Source organism: Euprymna scolopes, chromosome 14 (assembly GCF_053919585.1).
Source record: "Euprymna scolopes isolate OS-2025 chromosome 14, ASM5391958v1, whole genome shotgun sequence".
NCBI classification, from domain to species: domain Eukaryota; kingdom Metazoa; phylum Mollusca; class Cephalopoda; order Sepiida; family Sepiolidae; genus Euprymna; species Euprymna scolopes.
In genome coordinates, this window is record NC_136495.1 from 93,670,326 (window position 1) to 93,689,202 (window position 18,877).

The 18,877-nt window shown below is 33.2% G+C and overlaps 1 protein-coding gene across 6 annotated transcripts in view; it reads right to left on the reverse strand.

Moving 5' to 3' along the window:
• The window catches only part of LOC145293166 (uncharacterized), a 333,600-nt gene that overhangs the window by 131,612 nt on the left and 183,111 nt on the right, over nucleotides 1-18,877 (reverse strand). For all 6 annotated transcript variants that reach the window (XM_080139627.1, XM_080139628.1, XM_080139626.1 and 3 more), the window contains 2 exons: nucleotides 4,465-4,505; nucleotides 3,277-3,352 (listed from right to left, as the gene is read on the reverse strand). In XM_080139627.1, coding sequence (XP_079995753.1) covers nucleotides 3,277-3,352; nucleotides 4,465-4,505 — 117 coding nt within the window. The remainder of the gene's footprint in view (nucleotides 1-3,276; nucleotides 3,353-4,464; nucleotides 4,506-18,877) is intronic.

Genomic DNA, 18,877 nt, shown 5'->3' on the forward strand with positions numbered 1-18,877 from the left:
CAAAGCAGTCTTGGATAGGTGCAAACAAAAAAAGAAAATAGACAGATTGATCTTTAAAACAGGATATAAGTAAAATTACAGCATAAATGAGCAGATTATAAACAGATTTCAATTTTAAATGACAAAGTTCGAGTGCATACATGAAAAAGATAATGGATGAAAAAATTAGAATCCATCTCTCTCTCTCTCTTACAACTAGACAAAACAGACATTGTATAAGTGCATTCCTGGTTAGACCTTAATAGCCTTAAGTTGACAAATCAAACTCTTTTTCTAACCAGCAGATTTTCACTTGCTATTATTGCACCATGTTATTGGCAATATACTTTGCTACTACTTATTTAAAGAATTACTTGATCCAGTAGAGACAACCTATATTATGAAAGATTTTTAGCTAATAAAAAAAAAAAGACAAACTAAATGACCTGACTGCATTTCAGGCAATGCTAAGTAGCTACAACGAGTAATCTATTAAAGTTTTATTTATTATTGCTGCTATTTATTCAATCTAAAAGGAAAATACAATTAGTTTTTATTCAATATGAATTTTGTGTAAATAATCTCATTATGAAACAATTCCTTCATGATAATTAAAACCTTGAATAAAAGAAATAGCTCAAAGTAATTGTTTTATATTTTTTTATAAAGCAAGTCTGCAGTCTTATATTTAATTACAATTAACAGCCAATTATTAATTCAATCTTTCTGTTTAACTCATTTCAGGTCAAATATGTATAACTGTTTTGCCCCAATCAAACAAGATCAATTGGTTATGTTAAGAAAAGTACAGAATCTGAAGATGATTTACACTAAAAAGATTCCAAAGTTTATTTGTATATGTGTTGGTGTTATTAGAGCAGTTGTAACTGTAAAACAAAAAATTGTGTTTTAAGCCTATCTTATGTCTTAAAGAATGAATCCACAGCATTAGTTATAATAAAGTATATTCTTTTTAAGATAAAAATGTGTCATTTTTGTATGCAGACCAAAGTGAAGAGGAATTGGTGACCAACTACTTACACATTCTTGACTTGCTGTGTCAACACCAAAGTTATGTAGACTGAACACTAGCAACAATAGAACAACCAGTTGTAATGTATATGATTGATCTTCATGGCATCGAAGTATATTTAGTGTTGAGTCACTCAGAATATGACACTAAATTATTTCTACAGCATATATTTAGTGGTTGTGAACTTATGATAGGTTCACAACCACTTTTTATTTAATACAAATGAAAATTCATTTAAAATGGCTTTTTATAATAAGAACAAGTTCATAATAATGAGACATTAAAATAAGTTCAAAATACTTTTAAAAAAATATTGATTGCTTTGATAAAAACTATGACAAAACAAAAGCTACACAATTGAAATTATGGGTCTCATCAACATCATATTGCGTCTTTTTCACAATTGAAGATTGGCAACCATGTCTCTGTAGACAATTCTTTAACTCCTTTTCCCTGTATCAAGCTTCCACATTATTTACTGGCTTCAATATATACCAATAGAAATAGAGTAACTTCCTCCTTCTCACAGTAGATGACCTGCAATGCTGCTGATAAAGCTTTCTTGACATTTAATTCTTCTTTTTGCATACTTCCTGCTTTGTGACCTTTTCTGTCGAGCTCAGATTTTAATATTCTAATTCTTTGAATTGATTCATGATCTTTTTGTTAAATGTTCAACTTTTACTGGTATAACTGATGTTACAGTTGAATAATGTCTTCAGGCTGAGATTTATATCATTTCTTGGAAACTCTTTGCAATTCCAAAAATAAATAAATCACTGATTGCACTATGAATCTTGTTATTTGTTTAAAAAAGGTTTATTCAATAAAATTGAACTTAAAATATTTTCAAATGATCCAAATTTTCTTATATTTTTTGAATGACATACAAGACCCACTGCTCTATATTAGAGATACTTTGAATAGGAGGTTATACTCTTGAAATATCAGCAAGACTGACACTATTGATTGTAGATAAAATAGTAAGAAAAAAATTATATAGTCCTTGTACTGTCTCATTCATCACCTATACACCTATATCTTTTTCTGATGATTTCATTTTATTAACATCAGAGATAAGAAACATTTCAGGAGGAGATTCATGCTCTCTATGTGGATGCACTCAAGCCATCAAAACATTTCAAAGCAAATGAAAAACATTATGGTGAAAACTGTAAAACCTAGTAGCATTCTATACAAATTTGGTGCAATGATGGAAATTCAAATTACTCTATAATACTTTTAATAACATAGCAAGCTGTTGATGATATTAAAAGTATAAAAATAGATATAAAAATCTATAGAGTAAACAAACTTCATATTGATTGGAGAATTTAAGAGTCAGAAATTTGATGAAAAGCAAGGAGACTAATTAATATTTTTATAACTTCTTTAAATTTTATATTGACATAAAATACATTAACTTTCTAAATGTAATTGTATTTGTTGTATACTAATTTTTTATTTATGACTAGTGTGAACAGAGTGAGGCTGGCCTTGCCCAGTCATAATATGATTAAATATATTATAATTTATGCAGATGTCAATTCTTTAGTGAATTTACAGTTTCAAAAGTAAAAAAAAAAAAAATGATTTAGGTGACATCAGCTAGAATCAAAAGCAAAACATTTAGTGCTCCAATCACGTTTCCTACCATTTGAGCTATCAACAGATAATTTAAAATTAAACCACCTCAAGCTATGAATGAATTTGTGCATGTGCAAAAGTAATAGAAATATGTTGGCAATTTGGAATAAACATTTTGCATTTCAACTTGCTAACATATTTCTGTATGTATTATTCATCCATCCAAATATTTAACTCGTTATAAACCATCCTTGGTGTATGATTTCTATTTCCTGTTAATTTCAGTGTTATGTGACCAGTAAGTAGTTTAAGAGTTTATTGGTTAAATATTTTCACACAGGCATATATATATATATATATATATATATATATATATATATATATATATATATATATATATATACAGTTTTATTTATATAGAAAATAAATTACTTAAAGGATTTATATATTCCACAACAATATTGATACTAAAAATGAATACGATAAATCTGGTAGGAGTTTAACTTGGCATAGCCGATTCCATAAATTATGACAGTATCCATTATGTCAACTATATCCCCTCTTTGGAATTTTAACTTTGGTAGAAAACCCGATAGTCTATAATCAAAACTAAAAGAAGTCTGCTGAAAGTACAGCTATTTCGGGGTTACATATCTATTAAATGATAAATGGCGTACCTGCACTGTTAACCATCCAGTAAGTATGACTTTTGAGTTACTCATTCTTTGAGCTTCTGGTCCTTTATCGATCACTCTAAAATGTAAAAAGTATAAACATATCAAACAAAAGAATCTCTTTAAAGATAGAAAGATTAGAATTACTTCTAAAAATTCATAATACTTGGTTTTATTTCTAATTGTAAAAAATTAGAATCTGAAAACACTCATATACAGAAACGTTGATTAGATTCTTAACATTCATCCTGAATAGCATTACATCTGACAAACCAATATTTGGTTCTGACTAGTTAATGAATTACTATATTTTTCAATCTGAGTTTTACAAACAAAATTATACTATTGAAATCTATTTAACTAATTACATACTATGTTGAGACAGAAATTTCTGGAACATTTTTTTTTTCCAAATATTCATAGTTTACTCTTATTGGATATTTACCAGATAAAATCACATCATTTATTAAAATTGATAATTAGACAAGGCTTATCTTATCATTTGGTAAACAAAAGTTATTCATTTTCTTGTATCGGCTAGTTTCAAACAAAGTAATTTACATGAATTCTTTTTATTAAACTGAATTACTTGCATAAATTGGTTGTTTTTATGGCATATCAACCTATGTTAAGCAAATTTATGCCACAATTCTATGTATCTTTTTATATTAATAGTTTGTAGATTAATTTGATTCATAGGTATATATTTCATAAATAGCCTCTAACCAAATGATTATCTAACCTATAGACGACTTCCTGACATGCTGGGTTGAGAATAAACTTGCATGTAATGGACACACCTCATTTATCTTCCAAATGGAGGCTTTATCACTGAATGTAGTACTTTATCTATCAGAGAGAAGAAGAGAGAAAAGGAGGGAGAAAGGAAGAGAGAAAGGGAGGGAAATGAAGAAATATAGAAGTATTAAGAATCAACATTTGTGTATAAGTGTTTAAATTTCATTAAAATAAAAAAATAAAAATCAGCTCCTTTAGAAAAATCTGCATGGGTTGTTACAAAACTTTGATCTAAATTTACAGTTTAAAAATTATTTTAGTTACAAACATATCTCATATTTGTATAGTTTTTGTCTATACAAATATGAGATATGTTTGTAACTAAAATAATTTTTAAACTATAAATAAAAATGAGTTTATGTAAAAATAAAATAATCTACACGAAATTCTTACCTTTGTCTGCCTGAAGCCCGTTTGTTTAATTGTTGCGGTACCTGAAAAGCAAAAGGTAAGATTATTTTATCAGTCTCACAGGTGGCATGGAAAAATAAATCCACTGTAGGTCCAGGAAAAGAAACAGAAGTATTATAAATTTTGTATATATAAAAAAAGCTGAGAAAGAAAGAAACAAAGACAATGCTAATCAAAAAAATAGTCTGTCTGATCTAATTTCTATAAAAAAAAAAAAAAAAAAAATACCAAACAGAAAAACCTGTTGGCATGTTATGAAAAGTGAAAAGAATTAACTAAAGACAACAATGGTTGAGACATGAATACGAGCATTTCTCATGAACACAAAAGAAAAAAAATCTTGACCTTTGAAAGCAAGTAGAATATATGACTTCCTTTAAATACAGACACACACTGTCTGGAAGAGGAAGAAGAATCAAGTAATCATATTAGATGAAGATCTTAATAGGAGCTAACAAAGGAGAAGGAAGGTCCAGAGTAGATTTGTTTTATGCAATGCATAAAATGACAAAGGAGTTTCCACTTTTGATAATAACTGGTTGGGAGTTTTTAGAAAAACTAAAAATATATATCTTATAACAAAAGAAGTGAAAGGAAGGAGGTTTATTTACTCGCACTAGAAAATGTATAGGTATGTGTTAATCTATCCATATCTAACATACATATATATATATATATATATATATATATAAGTTATCGTGTGATATTTTACACCAGTTGGACCTATATAGCGTTTAAGCCGTCATATCAAACTATGATTCTGATTAGTGAGTTTTCAGTTGTTATTTCTGTATAATGTCATAATAACATGCCAGTGACTTTTCCACTAATCATGAGCGAAAAAGGGTTCATGTGCATGCTTATGGTGAGGAGTTGAAGATATTATATGGGAGTTACAGTTAGTCGGAATGTGAGACTATCTCTCAATATCTATATTGTTCTGATTGACGATGTTTGAGTGCAAGCTGCTGCTTAAGGTATGAGAATGAGTATCAATAAAATTGTCTGCTCATTCTAAAAAAAAAACATTTTTATTTATTTTTTTTTTTTTAGAAAAGAAAAAACCAAAATCATTGCCGATCAAGCCAAGTATATGGCAGCTGCTCACATTAGACAGGGTCAACCTAAAAGATGTACAGTCATTAATTTACCATGGTTCAATTATAATATCATCTGAACACGGTACAGCTGAGGTCAAACATCACCTTCCTTCGTCTCAAGTGATCACTATGGTGTCAACAGGAGATCTTAATGGCTAAGAAAGTGCATATCAGACTATGGTGTGGTTGATCCTTTGTTATGGTGATGAAATGTGGCCATTGATCTGCATAAGCTCAATCATGAGACATTCATTTGTACAAATTTAAAATGTAGTTTAAAATTTTTTTTTAAAAGCTTAATAGTATTGATTTCTGGAAATGTTATTGCTTCCATATATATATATATATATATATATATATATATATATATACTAGCATGGGTACCCGTCGTTGCCCAGGTTGACATGAAGTTCCGTTTGGAACACACCTGCTATACTAATCATTTTCATCATGGGCAGTGTGGATACCCCCACAACAATTCCAGAAATAAAAGAACAGATAAAAACATGTAAATGTAATCGCCTAAAAAAAGAAGAAGTACACCATACCCTCTCCACCAGATATTTCGACAGAAGGAATTCAAAGAGAAGAAGCTATTCTCCGGATTTTGAGCACTGGAAAGACCTCCCACCCCCAATAAATAAATAAATAATTAAAAATAAATCATTACAATTTTTGTTTCAATAAAAATAGCAGTGAATACCCGTATGATCGAAAAAAAAAAAAAAAAAAAATGAAGACCTACCAAAAATTAATTTGAGAAACCAAATGAAATTTTTTGTCAATTTGTTTTTTTTTTTTTTTTTTTTTTTTTTTTTTTTTCCACAAGAAAATCACCACATATCAAGGCCCGGAGGGCATTCGGGGTTAAGGGTTATTGCGTGTACAGTAATCAATGGGATAATATCGTAGTAATCGCTAGTAATGGAGATCTGATAAAGTGTCTTACTTAAGGAGGCGGTTCAACAGGAATTTGTTTATGTTGGACTTGAAGACATCCAAGTTGTAGTTAGGTGGGAAACAGGCAAACGGAAGAGAGTTCCACAGGCGTGCACTTCTAAGAAAGAAGCTTTGTTCATGGAATCTACGTTTTGATTTAGGCACAGTTAAAGAGTGAGAAAAATTACTGACAGTGGTTTCAGCTAGACGGGTGTTTTCTTGAAAGATTGGCATGGGGGGGGCAGAGATTGGAGCTCAGACGAGCACTTCCCATGGAAATAACAATAAAACAACAGCCTCGCAACGTCTCTACTGTCGGAGAGAGGTTGCAGGGAAAAGAAAAGGGCATCCCCCACTAGGCTACAAAGTCTATTTTGTACTCTGTCAAGGCAGGATAGGCTGTTTTTAGCAGATCCTGCCCAGATGTGGCAGCAGTACTCCATCCTTGGATGTACTTGGCTCTTATATAGATAGAGAATTGCATCAGCAATGAGATATCTACTGCAGTGGTAGAAGGATCCCACCATTTTCCCAGCGACCTTGGCAACAGATTTGATGTACGTGTTCCATTTCAGATCAGGAGTAAAGGTCAATCCCAGAAGCTTGTCAAAACATGGAGTCTCCCCAAGACAAGAGCCATCCATTTCAATTGATGCCAGATGGGGATCAGAGTGTTGATGATGTAAAGATAGAAGTTTGGTTTTAGATGCATTAAACGTAACCAGCTACCTCTTCCCCCATTGTACCACGCGTAGGAGAGTGAATTAGAGAGAACTTTGTCAGTTATGGCCTTTGATGTGTTGCCATAGCTGGTCGTGTCATCAGCTTAAATGTCAATGAATGATTTAAGTATGTGTTTTGGGAGATCATTGATGTAGATCAGGAAGAGAGTTGGGCCCAAGATGGACCCTTGAGGGACACCAGCATTAATACTGTGGGCTTCTGATTTCTGTCCATCAACCAATACTCTTATGAGCCTATCAGAGAGAAATGATTTAATGATTGAGAAAACATTTCCAGTAATACCGTAGCTGAAAATCTTGTGAAGTAGGCCCTTATGCCATACCTTATCAAAGGCCTATGTCAAGAGCAATTGCCCTAGAAAGGAAGCCTTTGTTGAGAGATTCACTAATCCTATGAGTTATAACCGTTAGCACATCTGCTGTAGATCTAGCAGAACAGAAACCGTATTGCATGTTACTAAGAAGGTTATTTCTGCTGAAGTGGTTGACTACTTCTTTATTTAATATGGATTCCAGCAACTTACTCATGACACACAGGAGACTTATTGGTTTGTACTGAGAGGGAGATGAGCTGTCACCTGAATTCTTAAATGCATACTGATGAGATTTTCCAGGGTGATGGGAAGCAATTCTTCTTAAGACAACACTTAAGTTTTGTAAGTATGGAGGCAAGTTCTGATTGAAGCTTTTTCAACACTACAATTGGAATGCCGTCAGGGCCAGTTGCTATACTGGAATCAAGGTTCTTGATTAGCTTGGTGACATCACGTACAGATATTTGTATGTTGTATAGCGTGTTGTCTGTTATAGGGGGAAATACGGGGAGTTGATGGCCTTCGTCGCATAGGGTAGAATTAGCTGCAAAGTTCTTGGCAAATAGTTTGGCTTTGTCTGATGCTGACGAGATGACCTCAGGTCCATTGATGATGGTTGGGATAGAACACATGCTTCAGTTCAGGATCCTGTTTGCTATTTGCCAAAACTGGTGGGAACGAAGCCGCTGCTCAGCTACTTTGGATTTAATGGACTGAGCATATAGCTCTCTTGCATCTTTTATTACTCTTTTACAGTGGTTGCTGGTAGTCCTGAAAGCAGCTTTAGTCTCAGTACATCTATTACGTTGGTAGCTATGGAAAAATGATTTTTGTGTGCGATGGCAGCAGCACATTCTGGGGAGAACCATGGCTAGCTGTTGGAATTTTTTGGATAGTATGAATTGGTCTATACCTACAATTAACCATTTGGTCATTGATACTATAGAGGGCACATCCTTTTTAAACATGGAATGCAGAGGTAGATCAGATATAAATGTATGGAAGCTATCCTAGTCAGCCATAGAGTATCAATATATCGTATGGTGGAGAGGTACGTCTGAAGACTTGTTACATTTCATTTTTATCTGAAGTGATACAACTGAGTGGTCGGAAGATCCCAGAGGAGATAGAACGGAACATGAAGATAGCTCAGTGGAAGTTGTTAGAAAAAGGTCTAGAAGGCTTGTATACTGACCAGTAGTATCGGACACACGGGTGGGTTCGTGAACAATCTGAGTGAGGTCATAGGCCATGGAGAAGTCACGACAGAACCTCCCCTCATCATCTGTCTTATTTGAATGGGTCAGCCATTCTACATTGTGGACATTGAAGTCACCACAGACGTGAATGGTAGGATGAGCAGACAGGATGTGGTCAATTTTATCAGATATGCAACTCCGCCATTGTGGGGACAATAGAGGGCAAATATAAATACAGTGGTGTAAGCAAGTGCAACCCGGAAGCACATATAAGGTAAATTAGGGTCTTCTCTGGAGATATCCCTACCACATGGAAAGCCATCTTTAATGAAGGCACATATTCTATGCTGATGGCGATCTTGGGAGTCAGATTTAGATGTTAAGTTAGAGTATTCATTAATTATGAACTCATCTAGGGAAGTGGTCGGCCCTATGCCAGTTTCGCTTAGGAACAATATGTCCGGTTTTATCTCCTACAATTGGGTTTCAACCTCTGGAAGGTTGGAACGTAGACCCCTGATGTTTGAGAAGGAGACATGGTAGTAGAGGTCTATGTTGGAGGATGGGGTTCTAGGTTTGTTCATGTTTTTTTCTGGAGATAATTCATGTTGAGATTTTGGGATTTGTGGAACAGGTCGACAGACTTGGTTAGAGCAGGTTAGAGAGGGAAAGTAAGAGAAAAAGACAGGAATTTTTTTTTTTTGTAGCACATGATAAGGTAAAGCCATAACAATTACCCACTAGTATGGCATCGAGAGGCCCCACCATAAACTACTGCATGGTCCAGAATCCATTCACCAAATGGCAATACAGCAACCCCAGTACTTTGCACCTGCTGATAGGACAGCCTCCTTAGTAGTTAACCCAAGGTTTGGGTCTCTGACTATCAGGTGGGTAACGTCAGCCCAGATGAAACATTTACCTCCAACACACTTACTAGTGATATGACCACAAGAATAGACATAGAAACAGAAAATTTCCGACATCTCAGGCTACTGTTCATGCAAGTACTGCTGACTTAGAAAGCTTTTTCTTCACCCTTTATCAGAAAAATCACTCATTGGAAATGAGGATTGAAGGACAAATAAGGAGAAGCGAGAGTTACTGGAGCTACCGATAACACATCCACAGTGCATTATCTACTCTCCATGTCACCTCCCCCCCCCCAAAAAAAAATTGAATTTGTCATATTTTGAGGTTCGTTTTGTTTATAAAATTGTTAGGTGAAAGTACAGAATGGTCTCATAAAAATTAAAATTATCATTATTTTATGTTTCGAATGTAATTCCCGCCCTCCCACACCCCCAAAAATGTATTTGTCATGTTTTGCCCCCTCTCCTCCTCGATTGCCAAACTTGAAAAAATGCTAGAGATGACAGGTCTCGTTAAATGCTTAGTGGACAAAAAGTGGGTGCTCATTTTACATTAAATTTATATAGAAAAGTGATTCCCCACTCTAAAATGTTAATTTTCTTTTTTTTTCAAAATTTCTTTCATATTATTTATAAAGGCTGTTTAAACGTATTAGCCTCCCCCCCCAAAAAAAAAGCAGGTCTTCATGTTTTTTTTAGGGATTAAACGACGTTGGGTTACGTCGTAAAAAATTACCTTTTTTTTAAATTAGAAAGTTAAGTTTGTAATCGATGAGATTAACGTGAAAAAAGAAAACAGTGTAAATTGTGGAATTTAGAGGAGGGGGCAGTAGATCTCCCTTTTTTTTTTAGTGTTAAACGACGCTGAGTCACAAAGTAAAAATTTACCAATTTCTGTATAACTATTTACAGAATAATAAAAACAAACAAATGAAATCTTTTCAGTTTTTTTGTAAATGTTTTTTTTTTGGTTTAAATATTTAAAACAACACACGGAATTATTTTTTCAAGTTAGAAACTTATTGAGATTAGCAAATTATTTTATTTGATGAATAGTTTGTGTGTTTATGTTTGGAAGTTTCTAGTTAAAAAAAAATCGATGTTGGAATAATAATTCCAAATAAATTAAATATGTTATCAATATAATTATTGTTTAAAATTTATTAAATAACAATTTTAAATAGAACACTTAAAACAATTCTCTCGCTAGAAACATTAATTAAGATGTCGCTATTTAATAAAATGGATTTTTCCTAATGTAATATGCAACTTAATGTAATATGAGACTGACGTGATCTCTTAACACATTATCGTGAGATTGCTTCTCTGCAATTTACCATATAATCGTTTTCAAATCTAATGTCATCAAATACTTATCATAAACCGTTCTCATAAGAAATCAAATCTTGTACATTTCATTCATTAATTTCATTCCATTCATCTCGTTTACCCTCATCCTCCAATGGGTTTTAACCTTGATAAGTTGTGACTCGTTAATAAAAATGTAAAAAAGAAAGTTTATGTTGGAGCTTATGTTTAGAAGCTTTTTTAAAAATCATAGCCATTAAGTGAATTTGTCAAAAATAGTAATTATTTACAAGATTTTAATATAGTTTGTCGATAAGAGGTGGATTTTGATTCAAATTTTGCATCAAATCCCACTCTTTGCAATCAGGGCTGCCTACCTCCTGAATTCCTCATTGGCTAAAAATACTCCCAGTGACACCCATATTGGCTGAAATGTTCTCAAAATTTTCAAGAACTTTTATGGTAGCAAAGTAACTGACCCTGGCAACATTCCAATCATAGTATTTAAAAAACTGAAACCAGAACTAACTCATTTTTACTTGTTTGAAAGAAAATTTTAATAAAATACTGCTCAGCACAGAGATTGAACTCACCGCCTTCAAATTATGACATTTTTAATAGATTTGATCTCTTTGCTGATTGTAATGGTTCACCCAGTTAAAAATATATATCTCTATTTCTACTATTATATAAAAAGAACTCTGTGTGTGTGTGTGAGAGAGAGAGAGAGAGAGAGAGAGAGAGAGAGAGAGAGAGAGAGAGATCCATATTGACTCTGAAACAGCTGGGCCGATTTTTATGAAATTTCACACAAATGTACTGTTATGTACCTGGTAGTGTTCTTAGATAGGTTTTGTATCGGAATGTCTTTGATAAGTATTGATAATCAAAAAATCCGATGAATGAAGGAGCAGGTGATTTTGACCAAAAGTAACACCTTATACAGCCTGACATCACAGGTGAATTTTAGAAGTTTTATTACCACACAAGCTGAAAGGCTCAGCATATAAAATTAACAGTAGGTTTTTTGATATGACAGGGGTGCATTTGAAATGAATGTTACTGTTGAAAGCACACTTAAACCATGATACTTGACTTTTGCATTTTAAACCTTAATTCAAGTTATTATGTACAGATAATTTTATAAAATAAATAGTAGGTTCTCTACAGTGCAATGTAGACAACAATATATTGCAGATTAGTCACTGTGGGGAGCCATATGAAGCTTCCTCCTTGTGCACCACGGTGTGTCCCCAACTAGAGCAGGCAATCAACTGATTTGCTTTAAAAAATGGGCAATTTCACTGATTTCGATGACAATAAAAATATGGGAGTGTGACACATTTGTTGATCATCATTCAATCTCGGGCAACATCAAGTAGCCCTACTTGTATATACATAAAAAAAAAAAAGAAAGAAACCAGCATTTTGTTTTTGGTGATAATTGAGTGAAAGCTGATTGTAAATGACTTGTTTGGGTGGATAAATATTTGAGTCTATGCGGCTGTGATGATGAGCAACGTTATTTAAAATAAAGATGATCAGGTTTCGTTGTTATTCAATTTTTGGGCTCGTGTCACATTTAGTAGGTTTTTTTTTTTTAAATATTAACTTTTGCTTATTGTGAGGACAACCTTTGAAAGTTAGTAGTTATTTACCATTTTAACATAAGATGTGAGACAGACCAGGAAGGTGGAGACAATTAGCACCTTCTACAGTAACACTGATTGGTACAAAAATAAATGTGAATGGATTAGCATTACTTAAGTGATCGACAATAAACCACCATCATCCTGAAGGTAATACTTAAGAGGATGGTCTCCTAGGACCGAACCATACCTTATTCTAATATCTAATGACTTGTGAGAACTTAGGTTGCCAGAATGGTGCCAAGGTGAACCTCGGCTGCTTCAACAACAGCTAAGAAAAAAAAAAGTTATTTAAATCTGACAAACTTATGCTTGAAATTAATTTCATTAATGAAAATTCAAACTTAAGCATAATAGATCAAAGAAAATCAACCATTAATTAAATGAGAAATTTTGTATTAATCACAACATCAATCTACTTTTTTAATTACTAAAAGATCATTACTTATCAAGTCCAAAAGCCTTTTGAGGATAAGGGGATTAATGAAATTATTAAATTGTCAGTTGAACGACGGAGAACACTATGAATGGATTGAAACTGATGAATGGAATGAATACATTTGATCACTGATCGTTGACCTTGAATTTAAAAACGACAAGGCGGTAGGTATTCTCAAATTTCTTAAAATGCACACATTTAGCAATAAAAAAAAAAAGTTAAGCATGACAGATCAAGAAAAACTGTGTTCCAAACTGATGTGTGATAATTCAGTAAAAAAAACAAAAAACTTTTTATATAAAAAGCGTTATTTTTATAAGCAAAACTATTTTTATAAAAAAAGTTAAAAATTATTTGATCAAAGCCAAATTCTTGTCACATTTTCTGTTCAATTTCCATAAAAGTTGACTAGTTTTTCATATATGAAGTTTTATTAAGAAGAAAAGTTTAAGCATGATTGACTGACTACTCAACAATAAAAAGCTATGTACGGACAAAAATGGACGGATAAAGATAGGGGGACATAGTTTTGAAAGCCGATTTATCATAATTTTTTTGTAGGTTTCCGACTACTTTTTGATTGTATTTGAAAGATTAGAGAGTAAAGGAAAAAAATATTTGTATATGTGAAAAAAAAAAAAGTTATGAAAAATGTTTTCACGGCGAGCTAACCAATTCAGCTAAATTTTGAAGTTAAATAAATTCATTGTAAAAATCCTTTAAAAGATAAATATTAGTTTTCTGGGTCTATTTCAAAGATAGTTAGTAAAGTCCTTAGATATTGAATTAAATAAATAAATAAAAACTTGTTTGTACAAAAAATAGCTTAATTGGCCCTCAAAAAGCAAGTAATCCTGCCGTTTGCCAAAACACAACAAATAAAGGTTTGTAAATACGATTATATAGAAACCCAAAATTACAGCCAATCGAAACGCTGTTTCAAAATGAAGTCATGATAGTAAAAAGAAGTAGGGGTGTCAGATTTCTTTTTTTTACCCCTAGACATGCATCCGTACATTCCTATTCTGAACGCTTGTATCAATTTTATAATTTTATTTAATCTAATTATTTTTATGTTCCTGTTTTTAAATTATTTTTTTTTAATTACTGTTCGAGATTATATAAAAAATGTTACGCCAAAAGTTTCACATTCATGCGAGCAAGGAAATTATTAAAATTTTGCATATAAAAATTATGCGAAATCTGTAATTTACAAAAAAAAAAAAAAAAAGAAATATTTTTGCTATTATAATTGTTTTTGTGTGAAAATATTAAATAAACAATGCTTAATTCAATGGTAATATCGGTAGTTTGAGAAATTCATTTTTCTTTGAGTTATATCAAATTCATTAATACAGACTTTCGGGGCTTTTTTCGTAATGTTTCTGTAAAAATTAAGTAATTTTTAATAATTGTTATAATTTATGATGCTTTATTTTCATAAAAAAGCACAAATAAATTCTTTCATTTTTTTTTTACTACAGAAAACCATAACTTTAATAAAGGTATTCTTTGTTTAAACAAAATAATACATTTCCACTATGATGTAAATAGAAATAATGGGTTCATTATATTCCATGATCATAATTTTATAAATACTGAAAATTTCATTAAAATTGGTTAATTTCCTGATTTTTGGTGAATTTTTAAGTAAAAGGAGAGGTCAAAATGTTTATACATTTTAAGCATCGGCATTCATTTTGCCCGTACCTATTAAAAAGCCTTCTCTCTCTCTACATATATCATGTAAATATAAGAAATTTTGTGAACAAAGTTGATCAGAATGAAAAGAAGCGATATGTTCTATCAGCAGGTGCAAAGTACTGGAGCTGCTGTATTGCCACTTGGTGAATGGATTCTGGACCATGCAGTAGTTTCTGGTGGGGCCTCTCAATGCCATATTTATGGCTACTTGTTACGGCTTTACCTTTTCATGTGCTAAAAAACAACAAAAAAAATTCTTCATTTCTATTTCTCTCTTACTTTCCCTCTCTGCCCTGCTTCAGGCATGTCTATCGACCTAGTCCACAAATCTCAAAACTCCATCATGAAAAGTTTCAATAAAAAACACACGATTAAACCCGGATTTCCAACTTCTAACATAGACCCCCACTACCAGGGATCTACGTTCTAACCTTCCAGAGGTTGAAACCCAATTACAGGAGACTAAACCAGACATATTATTTTTAAGTGAAACTGGTATTGGACAGACCATTTCCCTAGATGAGTTCGTAATTAAAGAATACTCTAATTTAACTTCCAAATCTGACCCCCAAGATCGCCATGGGCATGGAATATGTGCCTATATAAAAGATGGCTTTCCATGTGGTAGGGACATCTCCAGAGAAGATCCTAATCTACCCTATATGTGCTTCCGGGTTGCATTAGTTCAAACTACTGCATTTATATTTGCTCTATATCGCCCCCACAACAGCGGAGTTACAATCTTTAAAAGCATATCTGAGAAAATTGACCACGCCCTATCTGCTTATCCTTCAGCTAATATTCATGTCTGTGGAGACTTCAATGTTCACAATGTGGAATGGTTAACTCACTCAAACAAGACCAATGATGAGGGGAGGTTCTGTCATGATTTCTCCATTGCTTATGACCTCACTCAGATTGTTCATGAACCCACCCATGTTCCCGATACTGACGGCCAGTATGCAAGTCTCCTAGACCTCTTTCTCACAACTTGCCCTGAACTATGTTCAGCTTCTGTTCTGTCTCCACTTGGATCTTCCGACCACTCAGTTGTATCAGTTAAGATAAAGATGAAATGTAATAAGTCCTCAGATGTACCTCTCATCGTACAGTATATCGATACTCTATGGCTGACTGGGATAGCTTCCACACATTTATATCAGATCAACCTCTGCGTTCCATGTTTAAAAAGGATGTGTCCTCTATAGTATCAGACCTGACAGAATGGTTAATTGTAGGTATAGACGTTTCATACCCTCGAAAAAATTCCAGCAAAGACCTAACAGCCAGCCATGGTTCTCTCCGGAATGTGCTGTTGCCATTGCGCATAGAAATTACTTTTTCCATTGCTTCCAACATAATAGATGTACTGAGACTAAAGCCGTTTTCAGAACTGCCAGCAACCACTGTAAAAAAGTAATAAAGAACGCAAGAGAGTTGTATGCTCAGTCCGTCAAGTTCAAAGTAGTTGAGCAGCGGCTTGGTTCCCACCAGTTTTGGCAAATAGCAAACAGAATCCTGAACAGAAGCGTGTGCTTTATCCTAACTCTACTAAATGAACCTGAGGTAATCTCGTCAGCATCAGACAAAGCCAAACTCTTTGCCAAGAACTTTGCAGCTAATTCTAACCTTTGCGACCAAGGCTGCCAACCTCCAATATTTCTTCAGAAAACATGCTATGTGATATACAAATATCTGTACGTGATGTTGCCAAGCTAATCAAAAACCTTGATTCCAGTAAAGCAATCGGCCTTGACGGTATTCCAATTATAGTACTCAAAAGACTTCAACCAGAACTTGTGCCCATCCTTACAAAACTGTTTAAACGTTCTTAAGGAGAATTGCTTCTCGTCACCCTGGAAAATCCCATCAGTATGCCCCATATTTAAGAATTCGGGTGATCACTCATTTCCCTCACAGTACAGGCCAATAAGTCTCCTGTGCGTCATGAGTAAGTTGCTGGAATCTGTGTTAAATAGAGAAGTAATCAACCATCTCAGCTAAAATAACCTTCTTAGTGACACACAATATGGTTTCCGTTCTGCTAGATCTACAGCAGATGTGCTAACGGTTATATCTCATAGGATTAGCAAATCTCTCGATGGAGGCTACCTTTCTAGGGAAATTGCTCTTGACATATCAAAGACCTTTGATAGAGTATGGCATAAAGGTTTACTTCACAAGATCTCCAGTTACGATATTGTTGGAAATGTCTTCTCAATTATTAAATCATTTCTCTCTGATAGGTTCATAAGAGTAGTGGTTGATGGGCAGAAATCAGAAGCTCTTAGTATTAATGCTGGAGTCCCTCAAGGGTCCATCCTGGGCCCAACTCTCTTTCTTGATCTATATTAATGATCTTCCAAATCGCATCCTTACATCATTCGTAGACATCTATGCTGATGACATTACTATCTATGCTAGCACATCTAAGACAGTAAACGACCAAGATCTCTCTGATTCTCTCTTCTCTGATCTTGAGCGTGTGGTACAATGGGGAAAGAGGTGGCTGGTTACTTTTAATGCATCTAAAACCAAGCTTTTATCTTTATATCATCAATGCTCTGATCCCTAACTGGCATCAATTGAAATGAACTCTCGTCTTGGGGAGGCCTCATGTTTTGACAAGCTTTTGGGCTTAACCTTTACTCCTGATCTTAAATGGAACACATGCATTAAATCCGTTGCCAAGGCTGTTGGAAAAATGGTAGGATCCTTGTATCGATCCAGTAGATATCTCACTGCTGATGCAATTCTCTATCAATATAAGAGCCAGGTACATCCAAGGATGGAGTACTGTTGCCACATCTGGGCAGGAGCTGCTAGAAAGGACTTATCCTGCCTTGATAGAGTTCAAAATAGACTTCAGAGCATTGTGGGGGATGTTCTTTTCTCTTCCCTGCCACCTCTTTCTCACAGAAGAGATGTTACGAGTTTGTCTCTGCTTTATCGTTATTTTCATGGCAGGTGTTCGGCTGAGCTCCATTCTATGGTCCCCCCCTCACCAAACTTTTACAAGAAACACCCGTTTAGCAGAAAACACTATCACTAGTTTCCCCCACTCTTTATCTCTGCCTAAATCTAAATGTAGATTCTATGAGCAAAGCCTCTTTCTTAGAACTGCACGCCTATGAAATTGTCTTCTGTTTTCTTGCTTTCCAGCTGACTACAATATGGTTGTCTTCAAGTCTAACGTAAACAGGTTTTTGATGAGCAAAACACATTTACCGAATCTCCATTACTAACGGTTACTATATTGTCCAATTTCCACTGTACACTCTTTAACCCTTATCCTCGAGTGGCCTCTTGGCCTTGATAAGTGATGATGCCTAGATAATAAAAAAAAAAAAAAAAATGACAGATGTTTCCTAGCATTTGGGTTGATCAGCAAACTGATTAACATCATTTTGGATTGACAAGAAATTGTAGAAATAGAACATTTGTTCATGGCCGGAAGAAAATGAGACTAAACATTAAAATATTTTCAAGACGTTTAGGATTAAATTCATTCTTTTCTTTGAATGAATTAGACCATGGTATGTTATTTTATTTCATCAGAAACAAAGGAATATACCAAAAATAATATATATATATATATATATATATATATATATATATAAAATATATATATACATATTATTTTTGGTATATAGTGCTAAGACAGTCATATCCAACAAAATATGTTGTAAAAATTTGTTTGAACTTTAATAAAATAAAAATTTTTATCAACATTTGTACTATTAGTACTTGCGAAAAGAATAAACAAAATATTATAAACATTAATTATTATTATTCGAATAGGAAATCTCTGAAATTTATTAGCTTAGATTGTAATGTTGATTTAAAGGGAAAAAAGACAAAACAAAAATGAAAATGCAAAATGATTTTACATGTAAAAAATGAAAATGTAAAAATAATTTTACATGTCCTGTAAGAAATGTATTTGTTAGACTGTTTTAGAATAATCAAGATAGTAGTGCACATATATATTATTATAGAACAAGCAGTTTAATTTAAAAATCAAGCAGAAAATCACTGAGAAGATGCCAATATGATCATTTTTTTCATGTTAAGAAAATGACAAAACCACTTAAATTGTCTCTTACAAAAAATTTACATTTGCAAAAA